The sequence below is a fragment of the Schistocerca americana genome, chromosome 5 (assembly GCF_021461395.2).
Source record: "Schistocerca americana isolate TAMUIC-IGC-003095 chromosome 5, iqSchAmer2.1, whole genome shotgun sequence".
In the NCBI taxonomy this organism is placed as follows: Eukaryota; Metazoa; Arthropoda; class Insecta; order Orthoptera; family Acrididae; genus Schistocerca; species Schistocerca americana.
In genome coordinates, this window is record NC_060123.1 from 628,163,007 (window position 1) to 628,180,248 (window position 17,242).

The 17,242-nt window shown below is 39.5% G+C and overlaps 1 protein-coding gene across 1 annotated transcript in view; it reads left to right on the forward strand.

Moving 5' to 3' along the window:
- LOC124615621 (stomatin-like protein 2, mitochondrial) overlaps positions 1-16,479 on the forward strand; it is a 97,540-nt gene extending 81,061 nt beyond the window's left edge. The window contains exons 7-9 of the mRNA XM_047143626.1: positions 6,240-6,355; positions 12,571-12,699; positions 16,263-16,479. Coding sequence (XP_046999582.1) covers positions 6,240-6,355; positions 12,571-12,699; positions 16,263-16,418 — 401 coding nt within the window. The 3' untranslated portion in view covers positions 16,419-16,479. The remainder of the gene's footprint in view (positions 1-6,239; positions 6,356-12,570; positions 12,700-16,262) is intronic.
- Positions 16,480-17,242: the final 763 nt, after the last annotated feature.

Here is a 17,242-nt window from a genome sequence, read left to right on the forward strand (position 1 = left end):
ATGCCGTATTCCTGGACTTCAGGAAGGCATTTGATATGGTTCCGCACTTACGTTTAGTGAAAAAAATACGAGCTTACGGAATATCGGACCAGGTTTGTGATTGGATTCAGGATTTCCTAGAAGAAAGAACACAACATGTCATTCTTAACGGTTCAAAATCTGCAGATGTAGAGGTAATTTCGGGAGTACCGCAGGGAAGCGTGATAGGACCTTTATTGTTTACAATATACATAAATGACTTAGTTGACAACATCGGTAGCTCCGTGAGGCTATTTGCAGATGACACGGTTGTCTACAAGAAAGTAGCAACATCAGAAGACTCGTACGTACTCCAGGAGGACCTGCAGAGGATTAATGCATGGTGCGACAGCTGGCAGCTTTCCCTAAACGTAGATAAATGTAATATAATGCGCATACATAGGGGCAGAAATCCATTCCAGTACGATTATGCCATAGGTGGTAAATCATTGGAAGCGGTAACGACCGTAAAATACTTAGGAGTTACTATCCGGAGCGATCTGAAGTGGAATGATCACATAAAACAAATAGTGGGAAAAGCAGGCGCCAGGTTGAGATTCATAGGAAGAATTCTAAGAAAATGTGACTCATCGACGAAAGAAGTAGCTTACAAAACGCTTGTTCGTCCGATTCTTGAGTATTGCTCATCAGTATGGGACCCTTACCAGGTTGGATTAATAGAAGAGATAGACATGATCCAGCGAAAAGCAGCGCGATTCGTCATGGGGACATTTAGTCAGCGCGAGAGCGTTACGGAGATGCTGAACAAGCTCCAGTGGCGGACACTTCAAGAAGGGCGTTACGCAATACGGAGAGGTTTATTATCGAAATTACGAGAGAGCACATTCCGGGAAGAGATGGGCAACATATTACTACCGCCCACATATATCTCGCGTAATGATCACAACGAAAAGATCCGAGAAATTAGAGCAAATACGGAGACTTACAAGCAGTCGTTCTTCCCACGCACAATTCGTGAATGGAACAGGGAAGGGGGGATCAGATAGTGGTACAATAAGTACCCTCCGCCACACACCGTAAGGTGGCTCGCGGAGTATAGATGTAGATGTAGATATATAGTTTTTTTCCAAAACACATTCCCTGTGAAATGGATGGGTCGAAACAAGGGGATTCTGTTGGTTGCTCAGTTGTTTTTCCATATCGTGTCCTCAAGGTCCGACTGCCTCAGACTTTTACTGTCTTTGATGCAGAATTGTTTGCGATCTTGCGGGCACTGGAGCACATGAGACATTCTTCCTCTCCTAAATTTCTTGTCTGTTCCGATTCACTCAGTGCCCTTCACTCATTGCAACGTTTGTATGCGGCAGACAAAATTGTCCAGACCATCCAGGATGCCCTCCTCCGACTACAGCGACTGGGGAAAGTTGTAGCTTTCTGCTGGGTTCCGGGGCATGTTGGCATTGCTGGGAATGAAAGGGCAGATCTCGCAGCCAAGGAGGCGTGTCTCGCCCCACAAGTATCTCAGTGTGCTATCCCCTTGCACGCACTCACCTCGCTGTTGAGCTCACGGGTCATGCGTCGGTGGGAGGATGGGTGGCTGGAAGTGACTGACAATAAGCTCCGTATAGTCAAGCCCCCAACGCGTGTGTGGTGTACTTCCTTTCAGCCCCATCGACGGGACGAGGTTCTCCTCACTCGGCTTCGAATAGGCCACAGCCCTATGACGCATGGCTTCCTGCTCCGGCGGGAGGACCCTCCAGTGTGTGGTGCTTGCGGCGTCCAGATCACTGTGCGCCACGTTTTATTGGATTGCGTTTTATTTTCTGACCAGCGGGTCGTGGCTGACTTGCCAGCAGACCTGCCGTCTCTTTTAGGCAACACTCGGACGAATGTTGCTAAGGTTTTAAAGTTCTGTGCCCTGTCAAATGTTTTTACAAAGATTTTAGGGAGAGGATTTTAATTTGCTCACTGTGTGACAAGCTCGCCCATATTTTATGTAAGTGGCCAGCCAATAACAATTTCCTGTGACATTCTTGTTGCTATATTTCCCCTTTCCTTAGGTTTTACTTTCTTAGGTAGCATTTTCCTTCTTTCCCTGCTTTGTTTGAGTGTGTGCTGTAGTTTTCTTAGGTCTGTCCACACTCGTTCCTTTTAATGTGTGTCAGGGCGCTGATGACCTCAATGTTGAGCGCCCATAAGCCCCAACACACCACCACACCACACATTCCCTGTGACATTTCTTAAAAGCATGTTGTTCTGCATTTAAATAACTTTCTTATCATTATGGGTAATACAGTCTGTTGGTGTTAGGTGTTTTATCAATCAGAGGAACTTAATATTGAAGTGCAAATGCCAAATTATTTTATTAGTCTGTATTGATGAGACAAAATAGAAATTTTATTGCTTTGTGCTGACAAGAGACCCCAGCCTCCCATCCTTACCACCACCACCACCACCACCACCACCTCCTCCTCCACCTCCTCCTCCTCCTCCTCCTCCTCTTTTTTCAATCCTTTGACCCACTGAAGGCATAAAATTACAGATGACGATTATTGTTGTAGCCTTAGTGCACCAAAGAGGTTTGATGTAGTCTTCATGCTAATCTATCCTGTGCGATCCTCTTCACCTCTGCCTCCATGCTACATCAATTTGAATCTGCATACTGTATCTACACCTAGCTTTCCTTCAATTTTTACCACCCCCTCCCCCCCCCCCCCTCCCACTTTCTCCACTTTCTCCATATCAAACTGACCATTCCTTGATGTCTCAAGACGAAAAAAATTACAAATACCTAACAGAAAGAGTGGCATTTGTCTAATTTGTAAGATATTACAGTGTAATAAACAAGAAAACAAACAATTTAATTGCATCAATGTGATTTTGGTTGTCATCTTTCTTCTGTATTAGGAGGAAAGATCAAGAAAGACTTTTCTTCCTCCCTCCAGAAATGTTTATTTTGCCTGTTCATTATTTACATACTTGTATTTAGAGTAGTAGGCTTACATCATATCCAGTGATCCTGATTTAGATTTTTAGTTTTTCTTCAGTTCATGCAGAAGCCATGAGGGTTCCTTCAGGTAGGCCAAGGTCAGTTTCCTTCACTAACGACGTTGAGATCAACTTCCTTCCTTCAAGGTTTGCTGGATTTCCCCCCAAAGAAATCACCTTCTATTTGAATGAACTTATTACAACATTTTAACAAGTTGTCAGGACTTGACAGAGATCAGACTTTCCCAGTCCTCTTAGAATTGCCTCACACTAGCGTTACTGTAGCACCAGTACTCAAATCCTTTGCTCCTTAGCCTTAGTGACAAGAACAGAGACGTATAATAGAGAATGAAATAGAGGTCTATAAAGTGGCTGTGCTACACAGGTTACATTGTGTTGTTCCCAAATGTTCCACAATTTAATTTGCAGTGTGAAGCTGTATATTGTCAAGGTGAGGTTCTCTCTTTCCTGATGAGGACAAATTGTTTCTTCGCAGTGTATCTGCTAACTGTTACCACATGAATGCACATTATTATTTTCCTGCAGTTACAGTGTGAAGGGTAAAACAATATCCTGCTAAATTATCATATACAGCCAAATAATTTGGTGTCAGTCATTTTTCATGCATGTGGAACAACTTTCAACATTTTTGGTCTATTTGAATCTGTTAAGCTCAAAATTTGTGATGACCTGTTTTCCTCCTTAATGGTAATGGTGCAGCCATAACTCATCATTGTCGATAACTGAAAAATTCTCAATCATCCCACTCCACACGTAAGTGGAGAGGTGACACAACTGTTGGCATGTTCCCATTAACTCAAACTTTTATTGATTAGTTAGTAGATGTTACACACAATGGGTATGAAACTGAGTCGTCATAAAGATGGTCATGGATGATGCTGGGGACACTGCAATGTGCTTATTGCTAAATTGTTGTCAGTATAAGTGTAACATTTTCTAGCTATCAAGGACAACCAAAGTACCTGATTCAAACTGATTTCTGTGACAGTATGAGGTTCTGTGACAGTATGAGGGATAGCCAGGAAGTTACATAAATTAATTTTTTGTTTGTTTGCAGGTATGTCTCTGCACTCTTGCTAAGCAATGAAATCCTGGTGCCACATTACTGTAGCACACCACTAGATGAGCCAAAATAAAATGGTGCAACCATATACATTTTAACAATGGGCCACACCATTTTGTTTTGGAATCTTTAGTGGAATGCTATGGTACTCTGGCACCAGGATTTTATTCATACCAAGACTGCAGACACAGTCCAGTAAACAAACAAAAAATTGGAAATATGCTTCTTGGGTTTGCCGCCAGATCGTATTGTGAAACTCGCACAATATTTCATCAATGCAACTGCTAGACATCATCAGGTGGTGGTAGCTGCTGCTGTCACTGCTGCAAGGTGTGACTGATGATAATCGTGTGGCAGTGTTGAAATTTATCATGCTGGGAGCAGACAATATGCGTGTGCAGAAAGATGCTCGTAGTTGGAGGAAAGAGTTGCCTGGACACAGGACATCATATGCTTTATGAACAGACTGAAATTTTACCTCCAGCGTCATCTTTCAGGGACTGTGTTGTTAAGGAGGCCATACATATCCGTACGGCAGAAAATCTTATCAACAGGGATGCAGGTTTTCAACTAAGCGCTGCCTGGAATCCAGCACTGGCTGCCATTAAGTCAAAACAGGGAAAACAAGAACTTCCAATTCATCACGTGACGCAACGCGCTACTGAGATTTAATTCAGCCTTTAACCACTGGAGCATCTGGCAGCACAGTCTTTGCCCATAGCCCACATGTGGCTGGCCTTTCTGCGGCTCCCAGCAGGGGCACCAGGAGCGCCGCTTTCCTCCAACTATGAGTGTCTTCCCGTGCATGCATATTGCCTGCTCCTGGCATGATAAATTTCAATGCCGCCATATGATTATCATCATTAGCACCTTGCAGCAATGACAGCCGTAGCTACCACCACCTGATGATGTCGAGCAGTTGCATTGTTGAAATATTGTGCGAGCTACACAACTGGCGGCAAACCCAAGAAGCGTAATTGCAACAGATCTGTCGGGGAAAACATGAAAAGTCACAAACAAAAAATTGATTACATAACTTTTTTCTGAGATAATAATTGAAACTTTATGGGTACACCTTATAGAGGTCAAAGTATTAGGTGCAGTTGACTAATGCTGGATAACTGTCCATCTCTGAAGTCCTTTTAACAGTTTAATACTGTAACTTCATGTTAATGTACCTTTACATATGAATGCTTTAGCTTTCTATATATTTCTGATACAGTATGCTTTTATCTCACTTCCATTGTATGGTATACGAAAAGTAGGCAATCAGTAATGCAGAATATTGATGTGAACTCTTTTCAGATCTACATTTAACTATTCAGTCTGTCTCTCTTGTTCAATGGGCTCTAATACATGCTACTTAACACAGAATATTTGTTGCAGTACCCCCACAAGACTTGCTAGATCTGGATTACTCTCTTTCAACAAAGAATAAGGAATGTTTTTTATTGTGGTTGACCATGGACCAGAATAGTTGGCTGTGCAGATTATTACAGTTAATAGGGGAAGTAATTAGCATATTCTACTGAGAATGGAGCTTTGCCGCTTGTTTCCTTATTTCTTATTTTGGAGAATGGACAAACCTGTGAGTGGTGGTTGTTATGTTACTCAATGCATCAAATTTTAATCAAATGTGAGTTTTCTTCGCTCAAGAAGCTGCTCATATATTACATAGAAATCTTTACTATATATCAGTGGGACAAAAAATTTAGAACTAATTGTAGTGTTGTCTATGGGTCTAGTATCAACTAGGACTTGAAAGAAGTTAATTGTGATTTTTAACAGTAAAGACCATGACCACTATTTGTGTATTCAGTGAGCAACTGTAAATATCTGTTGTTTTACTTTGTTCTTTGTCTAGTTCTTTAATTTGCTTTTAAGATGACTTGTACACAGTCCTCAGGACTTGAATGATTGAATTATTCATATAACTATTGTTAACAACAGTTTGTTATTATTTGTTGTAATTGTCATTCTTGTCTCTCAATTTATTTAAATGGTTAAAGACATCTCCATCTGCTTCCTACTCTAGAATTCATAGAAGCAGTCAGTCCCTTGTCACCTGTTGTATAGTTTATTCCCTTTCATCTCTTCTATAAGGAAGTTTAATAAAAATGTGGAGCTTTGTTTGTCTTTGAGTATGAGAGGGAGTATGTGATGTAACATGACTATTTTCTTGTTACAGAGGCCGATAGACAGGAACAAATAAACAAAGCAGCTGGAGAGGCACAAGCTATGTTAGCTGTGGCAGATGCGAGGGCCAAAGGATTACAACTTGTTGCAAAATCTCTTGCTTCAAAGGTGTGTTTTCCAGATGCCTTTCGATGTGGTACAGATGTGATTTAAAAATTGTAAATAAACATTGAATTTCTACAGATAACTTTCTTCATTTTTCCAAAGTTTTTCTGTTATGGTGACAAGGCTAAGATTAGCAGAATGTTAGAACTCTTTAAAAGTGTATTTGCAGATATGTTCCACCAACAACTGTGTACAAAAGTGCCATATGTGTAATGCAAGATAATTGTTACAAATCTTAAAAATTTTGAATGTAGTACACACTTGTCGTAAAGACCATGTGTAAATGCTACGAGTAAGCAACTATTTCCTTCATGAGGTATATGAATTGTATCATATTTCCCATTTTCTCTCCACTGTTCTTCATTATTACTCAATTGCTACAAGCTTAATATGACAGTTGAACTGTGAAATCCTCTAACAGTTGCCAGTATTCCTCATTCCCCAGTCTTGCCCACCAGCTCACATGCCTGAAATCTCTCCATCGTAATGACTGTACTATCACTGTCCTCTTCAGAATACAAAGCTCTTCCTCCCATAGCATCACCCTTTTGTCTCCTAATCTCCTCACTCATTTTCCATAAACGTATCGAGGATTCTCATGTAAAATGGTATCCCATCTGAAATACATTTAGTAGATTCATTGCAGTAAATAATACCCAACATGTGAATGTGTACTAACATTCTGTTTGGCCCCTTCAGAAGAGAATGTCCTATGACTGAAACTTCATAAATCTGATTGGTGATCATTTTATTGGTGGGATATTCAGTGACCACAAACCTGAAGTGTTGGCAGAAGAGCCAACACCGTGTTGCTAGAGGAGGCCGACTGGCGTGAGGTCTGGAACATTACAAGGAAATGAGAACTTAGAAAAACGGACGCAGTTGCTGTAATACTTAACTTTAATCCATAATTGTAGAACATCGCTCTTGTGTATACATGCTTCATAAGATAAATATCAAATGCTATGGTGCCTTGCTAGGTCGTAGCAAATGACGTAGCTGAAGGCTATGCTAACTATCGTCTCGGCAAATGAGAGCGTATGTGTCAGTGTAGCATCGCTAGCAAAGTCGGCTGTACAACTGGGGCGAGTGCTATGAAATCTCTCTAGACCTGCCGTGTGGTGGCGCTCGGTCTGCAATCACTGACAGTGGCGACACGCGGGTCCGATGTATACTAATGGACCGCGGCCGATTTAAATGCTACCACCTAGCAAGTGTGGTGTCTGACGGTGACACCACAAAACCTTTATGTTAGACTGATATCTTTTCGAAGGATTAAAATAACTGCTTAAGGCTGCCACAAATGAATGTTCACGCAGTCCAAATGGTCTCGCAACAAGCCAAAGCCTGCTGTGTCTGGGTAAATTAACACTAGAAGGACCATACCAGTCAATTTGACAGATGAGCGTTTAACTATTTAATAAATAGTGTATGTTTTAATTTGTGGGCCTTATTTTTCATAACTTTTATTGCACCTTTGTGGTTTATAATTTCTTAAAAGACAAACATCTACCACAAAAACTGAAAGAATTATAAACATTTTTATCTTAAAGGACTGCGGCCGGTCATTCTGACCGGTAAGATATTTTTTACGTTTCAGGTCTGTAAAGGCAAAACAGTAGATTTTTTCACATACTTAGCTCATTTTATTTCATTGTTATGATCTCGTTCCCGCTCTCTCTCTTTACACTTTACTTTATTTAGGGGAAGAGTTGACATACTTTAGTTGCTGTTCTCTGTCAATAAACTGTTGTGGTCTGCAGAAGTTTAGCACTCCTCCTCATTATTATGCCGCACCAGTGTTTCCATTCAGATGAAGGATTACTGAACTACCTGAAGAAGATTCTGAAGGAGAAGATATTTTTGAATGCTATGAGTTTGATGATAAAGATGACAAAGATTTTAAGATAACACAGAATATCAATCCCACAAAAAAGAATAAGGCGAATCCTCAAAGTCAGAAGATGAATATTCAGAACCTGTACAACAACATACAAATAAACCAGTGCTTACACATTTGATTTCAGCGGCACTACAAATTGCTACTTGCAGAATGAGGGGAAAAAAAACCACAAAAAATCATATCCATCTCAGCATGTGGAAGCTGGAAATGCAGAGGCTGCATTTGACAGAACAGTGTAGACTCGAACTGCACCAGGACATGCACCTGGAAGATTACAACGTGTTGGTGGAAACTCCTGTGCCAACTTGTAACGCTAAGAAACTTATAGTCGCAGGCAGTTACTCGAGTGCATAGACAATAATATTGTATAGAACGTAAAAAAAACTTTACAGAAATTGCACCCTGAGAACTTCTCCAGGATGACCAATGGGTGCTTGATATTACCCAGTTAGAAGCTGCCATAGCTATGATGTATGCACATGAAGTGTATGGAGGAAAGAATTTCCCCCTTAAACTTCTGTGGTCTCAAGTGTGGAGGCTAGCATTTTTTTCTCGCACTATGAGAAGAAATGAGTTTATAGACATCGTGTGGTTTTTAAGATCTGATGACAAGCACACTCATGCCGGAAGACTCAAGACTGATGACTTCACAGCAACTATCCCAGTCGGGAATTCGTTTGAAGCTAACTGTATCCAGAACTATAAACCAGGTCCATTTATAACCGTAGATGAGCAACTCTACCCATGCAAAGCTCAGTGCCAGTATGTACAATACACGATTAATAAACCAGATAAATTATGTTTGAAGTTCTGGCTTGCAGCAGATGCCAGTAGTAAATATATGGTGAATGGATTTCCTTACTTGGGCAAACAAAATGAAAGACCCACTAACATACCTGTGGCAGAGCATGTTGTTACACGTCTTGTGCAATCTTACACTCTTGAAAGGAAGAAATGTAACATGTGACAATTTCATCAAAGCCAAATATCTGAAGTGGGAGAACACAACCATGGTGGGTATGCTGAAGAAAACCCGAAGAGAAGCGAAGTCTACTGCCAGATCTTTGCACGATACTGTCTTATACGCATCTTGTGATAGCAATTACTTCCTATCAGGGGAAGACCAAGAAAAATGTTCTTCTATTCAGCAGAATGCACCAGTCAGTTGTAGTGGATAAATGAACAATGAAGAAACTTTCTGAAACTGTGAGCTTCCTACCGTTCCACTAAATTCGGAGTTGATATTCCGGACCAGATGTCTTGCCTGTACACTGTCAAATTTGGGTCCTGTAGATGGCCTGTGCACATTTTTTCACCGTCCTAGACCTTGCTGGAATAAATGCCTGGATCCTTTACAGTGAGACAACAGGAGAAAAAGATAGCTGGCAAATGTTTCTTTTCATATTAGAAGGAGAACTCTCCTCTGTGTGTGTACGATCACGGAAAAGACCTGTTCATACATTCTTTTTGGCCATTGAAATTTGTAAGGTACTGTTGCGGAAGGCCTGCAAGAGAGGAGGATGCAAAAGCTTGAACAAAACTAAAAATCTGAGTGTGTATTGCAAGAAATTCGTATGTGTTTTATGTGCTGGAAGTGTTCAGTATGTGTGTGCAAAGTGTTTTGGTCAAGATGGTGGCTGTAATTGAAAAGATGTCATAGGCGGGAAAAAGTTATTTTCTCTTACGGGTGCAGCAGTTTGTGCCCATCTTTCTTCATTTTTCATACTAAATGTATGTTTGTGACCTGTTTTGGGGCTTTGACTGAGCATAAAAGTCACACAGACAAAACATGTTATTGCTTAATTATATGCTTATTTGCATTTGTAAGTTTAGTTTAAATTGATTTTGGTTTTATAATGCATTTTTTACTGTGATCTTTTTTATTTAATTAAATAGACTTTTTTGGAATTTTTTAAGCATAATGCATTTCTACGATAAGCATAATGCACTACTAACCTAAAAAGACACCATATTGAAGTAACATAAGAAGTAAAACTGAAAACAAAGGAAAAAAACTTCAACAGTCAAAATGACCGGTAGCAGTCCTTCTAGATAGTTCACTAATGCTGGTCCTGCTAGTGTTAAAGTTGACTGGCATGGCATGGCTTGGCTGGTCTGGTCAAATTATTAGCTAGTCAAAAAACTACCATGCCAATCCTCTGAGCCTATGCTCAGCCTTCCCCCGTGTGGAGAATTCGCTGTGCCAAGCCATGGCGTACCACCTGAGATTCCCCACACATGATGGAAGTTGGCTCAGCATGGTGCCATTTGGCCTGCCAGATTGTTTATGTATGGCAGCATGTAGAATGCAGTGGCTTAAAGTAACAATCACAGCTGCCTAACAGAGGTGTGATGTTGGTCGATAACAAAGACATTTAATATATTCTGGGTGGTATTTTACTTTAATTCTTGTATACTGAAATTTAATCCATTTTATGGTTAACATATCAGCTCCTTGTACAGAGCATCAACTTTAAAAAATGACCGCAAGCAAATGGAAACCAAATGTTAGTTAAAATAGCCAAGCGGAAGAAATGACCTGGCTGTCTTTCGGGGAATGGGGGTGGGGGGTGTTGCAACATGATGCTATTGGTGAACTTGTTGCTGAGAAGCTATCATCCTTGCTAGTGTCAGTTGCCCTTTACAGCCATAATGTGATAAATGACACAGAGATGTAGAATCTTAACTTCTTGTCTAGGATAGTTACAGGGAAGGCAATTGGTGCTCTGTCAACCACAAATGAATAATCAGTCATGGCAATATTTTACGTGTGTATCAGTTCACTTAAAAATTTGCAGCTTCCTGGCTGGAACAATCATCCTTGGATGGAACAATCATCCTTGGAAAATAAGGGAAAGGCAAACACTCACCTATAATGAACTGATGTGCGGAGCATAGAAACACACAACAGGAAACACTAGTCACACTAGCATTTTCCAGTAAACATGCATATATTCACACACACAGGCTGTTAATTATCGATTATTGAAACCAGTTGCCTGGGCTGAAGAAGGTGGGGACAGGGTAGGTAAGGACACAAGGAGGGGGTAGTGGGAAAGAGGCAAATCTTTTGACAGGTGACACGGGCAGCACAAGGCGAAAGGAGTACAGAGGGCAGAAGATGAAAGAAATATAGAAAAAGGGAGAGGGGATGGTGTGGACATGGAAATTGTCTCTCCAGCAAATCCAGCAGTCTTGTAATCCTCCTGGAATGAAGCTCCGCTCACCTGTTTCCAATGCCTCATCTTCCCTTTTCTCTTCTGTCTTGTGTCCACACCACTCCTTCCCCATCCATATTGTGCACTGCCTTTTCCCACCACTATCTTTTTCCTCATGCGAGCATTCTCTCTCTCTCTCTCTCTCTCTCTCTCTCTCTCTCTCTCTCTCTCTCTCTCTCTCTCTCTCTCTTTCTCTCCGGGTATTCTGTCAAAAGACCTGCCTCTTCTTTGCTACCCCCTTTCCACCTTCTTCAGGCCAGATAACTGCTTTTAATTATCAGTAATCAATAATCATTTTCGCCAAGTTTGTGTGTGGTTGTGTATGCAAATGTGTGTACTTTTACCAGAAAAAGAGCAAGAGTTCAAAAGCTGGTGTGGTTACTGTTTCCTGTTATATGTTTCTATGCTCTACACATCAGTCTACCATAGGTGAGTGATTGCCTTTCCCTTACTTTATGTATAGTTCACTTAATAGTGTTGAATAGGGAAAAAATGTGATGAGCAGACATGTTTCACAAACATTTTTTGTTGTTTGATAAAAATTACTTGCCTATAGCATTAATGCTATATTTTTTAAAATAGTGGACTGATGTTAATATTATTGCATATATTCCTACATTCATGTAGTCTTCCAGGCAACGGAGAATCATTTGACAGATACAGGATTTATCTGACCATAAGGAAGTGAAATAGCACTAGGAAATTTCAGTTCATCATAGGTACAGTCTAAGTACAGCCACTTGCAATCTGCCTAACTCTGTTTGGTTTTCTTTCCTTTATTTAAATGGAAATGGGAATGACAGCTAGAGTAATCTCCTCATTCATAGGTATGCGTGTGCAGTAAAAAGCTTCACACTTCATGGCCACAGACCACTACAAAGCGGCACCAAAGAGGAGTCCAGCTGATTAATGAACATACCTCTTATTAGGAAAACTGAGAATAGGCTCAGGCCTAATGGACTGCTTGTAGATAACAGCCTTTGCTGTGCAGAAAATGTGTTGACTGGAGGGGAATAACAGGGAGAAATTTGATCTGCTACTTACTGTAAAACCATATTAATTCTTTCTAAGCTTTTAAATATGTGCAACTTCTACAGGATGGACAGAATGCAGCCACATTCAGTGTTGCTGAGCAGTATGTGGAGGCTTTCCAGAAATTGGCCAAGACAAACAACACACTAATTTTACCAAGCAACGCTGGTGATATTGCTGGTGCTGTTTCTCAGGTTAGTGAAAATAATGTACATTGTTTCATACACAATGTTTGTGTTGCAAAAAGTTTTTCCAATGAAGAGGATCACTGCCAGGCAAGCAGTGCAGTATAAAGCTTTTGTTACTTTATCTGTGATCAGTATAAGATTCTCTTTACAAAAATATGCAAATTTAGAACTTGTTGGTGTTGCAACAAATTACATTTAATAACTTAGTATATCACAATCCCACAAGATTCTCTGTTCAGAGTTCTATGAAAATTTATGATGCTCACATTAGTGCCATTTGATAACAAGTTGAATGGTAGAAAAAAAATGTCTCAACTCATGATTTACCTGCACACCAGAGTACTTTACTAAGCATTGCCTTCCTCTACTCTATGAAGAGAAGTATCATCCAATTATATGAGGACTAACAGTTTAATGTGGACTCCAACCATTACCTTTCCTGATAGTAATATTAAAATATTTGCTTCTTTGTTTTAGAGTTTATTTACTGATGTTAGAAAAAAAATAAAAAGGCGTAAATCGTTTGGAATCAGATAAGGAAGCAACAGTAAGGCATTAAAGATGCAGTGAACAAAATAGCTAGCTTTGGAAAATAACCTATTGGGTGCCAATAATTTTATCCTGTGTGACATGATCCTTTTATGAAATTACAATTAAATCAATTTTCAACTGTCCCCGTTGATGTATATCAATGACCGTCAGCAGATAATGGTATTGATTTAATTGTAATTTCATTCTAGAGAGCTGCATGGTCACCACTGGCATCTGTTCTTTCAGACATGTCCGAAAAAACAGATGCCATCTTCATATCGTGATCCTGTTCTTGTTCTAGGATGAGTTACTTTGTCTGCTTTTTTGTATCAGGCAGTTTATTGTTTCAACATGTTTGATTTTTATAGAGCACAAGACTAATAGTAGCAGACTGTCAGTTGCATCAGACAGTGGCTGATTTATCTCCTTTGGATGTCCTTTATCATTGTAAGATTTCATCCTCGCAACAGCTCTTTCCTCCCTGAGAAAGAATCTAACAGTTCTGAAAGCCAAGATATTTTTTGCTGATTTTATGTGTACATTGGCAGATCTTGAAATTTCACCTTGTGAAGATGAGGACTGGTCAGTCATCTGTGTCCGTGTAGTTTTATGGTCAAGTAAATTTTCATTTTGAGACGAGAAACATATTATTTGATAAAATAATACAATAAGTGGCAATAATGAATACCACAGTAGGCAGTTCATTTGAAGAGGAATGGGCTTCTCTAGAAAGGGCTGTTACAGAAGTTGGACAGATACAGGTACAATAAAAATAACATGAAGAATCCTTCAGACAAAAGGAATACTCAAATTGATCAACAAACAAAGTAAGTAAAAAGCGGCTCAGGAAAATAAGGGAATACAGCAGTTTAAGTCACTTAGAAATGATGTGAAGTATGAGCCAGCTAAAGTGAAATGGTTCAGGAAATAAGTGAAGAAATCGAAAAAGAAATGGTTGCCTATCAAACAGGTTCAGCATTTGGGAATGTCAAAACAACCTTCAGCAAAATTAAAGGCCTAACATAACATTCGAGATGTATTTGAGGGGGAAGAACTGTCTGATGTCCTGGTAGAACAAGAAATAGCAGTCAATGTGGAAGATATAGGGGATTCAGTATTAGACTAAGAGTTTAACATAGCTTTGGAAAACTTGAGATCAGAAGGCATAGATAACATTCCTTAGGAATTTCAAAAATCGCTGGGGGAACTGGCAACTATTGAAGTTGGTGTGTAGAATCTATGAGACTAGAGGCATACCATCAGATTGTTGGAAAAATTAGCATCTTCACAATCATGAAGACAGGAAGGGCGGATAAGTACAGAAACTACCATATAATCAACTTACCAGCTCTTGCATTGAAGTTGCAGACAAGAATAATATGCAGAAGAATGGAACAGAAAACTGGAATATATGTTAGATGACAACCATTTTGGCTTTAGTAATGGTAGTTCTGTTGCACTTGATAATTGAAGGAAAACTTAGGAAAAGCCATGACACAATCATTTGTCAACCCAGATAATCTAAAAGGGTGCATGATGTTAGAAATTCTCAAGAAAATAGTCGTAAACTACAGGAAAAAGACAAGTAATACACCGTATGTACAAAAACCAGGAGGGAACAATAAGAATGAAAGACTAACGAAGAAGTCAGATTAAAAAGGGTGTAAGACAGGGGTGCAGTCTTTTGCATCTACTGTTCAATCTAGAAATCAAAGAAACAATGAAAGAAATAAAAGAAAGGTTCAGGAATTGAAATAAAATTGAAAGAATATCAACCATAACTGATGACATTGCTGGGAAAAACAATAACAGAATCTGTTAAATGTCATGAACAGTCTAATAAGTGCGGACTACGGATTGATAATAAACCGAAGAAAGACTAAAGTAATAAGTAGTAGCAGGAATGAGATTAGTGCTGAAATTAACATCAAAAACAGGGACTATGAACTAAATGAAGTGAAGGAATTCTGCTGGCTTGAAAACAAAATAGCACATTATGGTCAAGCACGTAGGACATATAAAGCAAACTAGCATGTGCAAAGATGACATTTGTGACCAAATGAAGTCTACTACTGTCAAACATAGGCCGTAATTTGAAGAAGAAATTTCCAAGAATCTACGTTTGGAGCATGGCACTCTATGGAAGTAAATCATGGACTGTGAAAAACCTGGAAAAGAACAGAATTAAACGTGTTTGAGATGTGCTGCTATAAAGGTATGCTGAAAATTAAGTAGACTGATAAGAAATGAGGAGCTTTTCTACTAAATCGACAAGGAAAAGAAGATACAGAGAACATTGACAAGAAGAATTTACGGAATGGTAGGACAAATGGTAAGACATCAAGGAGTAACTTCCATGGTACGAGACAGAACTGTAGGATGTAAAACAGTATGGGAAGACAGACAGTAGAATACACCCAACAAATAGTTGAGGGCATAGGGTGCAAGTGCTACTCTGAGATGAAGAGATGGGCACAAGAGAGCAAATTGTGGTGGGCCACATAAAACCACTTGGAAGAGTGATTAAAAAGGAAGGCTTAGAATTAATATTCTGGCTTGGTCCTCGGTAATCTGTGCATAGCAAAATGAAATAATACAAAAAAGTTCTGTGGAGGCAAAATTTTTACTCCGTGATAACAGGATGAAGATAAAAACAAGCTTCTTAGACAATAGAACGAAGGGAACATAAAACCATCTTCTTCAAATATTCAGTAACTGCATAGCAACTGGTTAAGTGCTGGATGTAAATACAAACCTTCTATCAGGTGCCAAACTGTATAACATTGAACCAATTGTTCTCAGGAGGATTCAGGAATACATTTAGATAAGAGATCTAAGAGAGGCTGTTAAAAAATCAAAAACATTTGTATTTAGATTACTTGTGTTTGCTTTTGTTAAAACTGAATTTGTGCTGTTGTAACTGAAAGCTGTATATGGATGCAAAAAGTTCTTGAACAGCTACTTTTTTAATAGATGATTTGTCACTTACAGCAAACAGAAGTGATTCTTTGTAACTTCTTATAACCCTTAATTTACAGGCAATGGCAGTATTCCAGCATCTCACTAAGCAGTCAACTTTGTCTGTGGAGTCCTGTGAAAACTCAAATGTCACTGATGACAGCAGAGGGGACTGTAGAGCAGAGTACTACAGTGACGAAGAAAAGGAACCTACAAAGACTGAGAATAAGAGATGAAGTAAATGTAAACATTAAAATTTGTAAACCACAATAAACGCTTCATTTTGTATGTTGTTTATGATGTTGCTCCAGTGTTTTAATGACAGTACACTAACCCATTGTTAATGGTGTTATCAGTGACCTTAGATTTGCTTGTACAATGGACTTATGTAGGTGTTAGATTCTTAGTTTAGTAATGTTTTAATAATACCTGATAATGTCTCTAACAATTAAAAAAAGGCAGTTATTTTCTGCAGCCAGGCATCACACTTTACATAGATTTCATTGAAAAGCTTCAGAATTTAATTCAGGGCTATTGTTGATGCTCATCAAGGAGTAAAGTTAAAGTCCCACATACTTGCCCTAGCTAGCCCAGTCAGGTCCAACCAACCATGGTGTCATCAGTCATAGTATGGTGGGGCATGTGATCAGCACACCGCTCTCCCAGTTGTTGAGTTTATTAATCTTGGAACTTCTACTACTCAGTCACGTAGCTCATCACTTGGCCTCATGAGGCTGAGTGCATCCTATACCAGTCTTCCCACCAAGGAGAAATCCGTGATCATACTGGGAATTGAACACGGGTTCCTCACATGGCAGACAGCCACAATGAACACTTAGCTGTGTGGCTGGACTTGTCAATGAGTGCCATTCACATAAGGAACCAAAGGTTTCTGGAAACATGATATTGTAGTAAATGTAGCAAAAAAGGTCACACAAATACAAATTTACCAAAATTTCCATAGTTAAATAGTTGTGTTTTATTTAAATACAGTTCAGATTGCTTTTTCGTGTGTAAAACTTTTCAACCCAGGTAAGTCTTTTTTCTAAGTGTTTGTCGT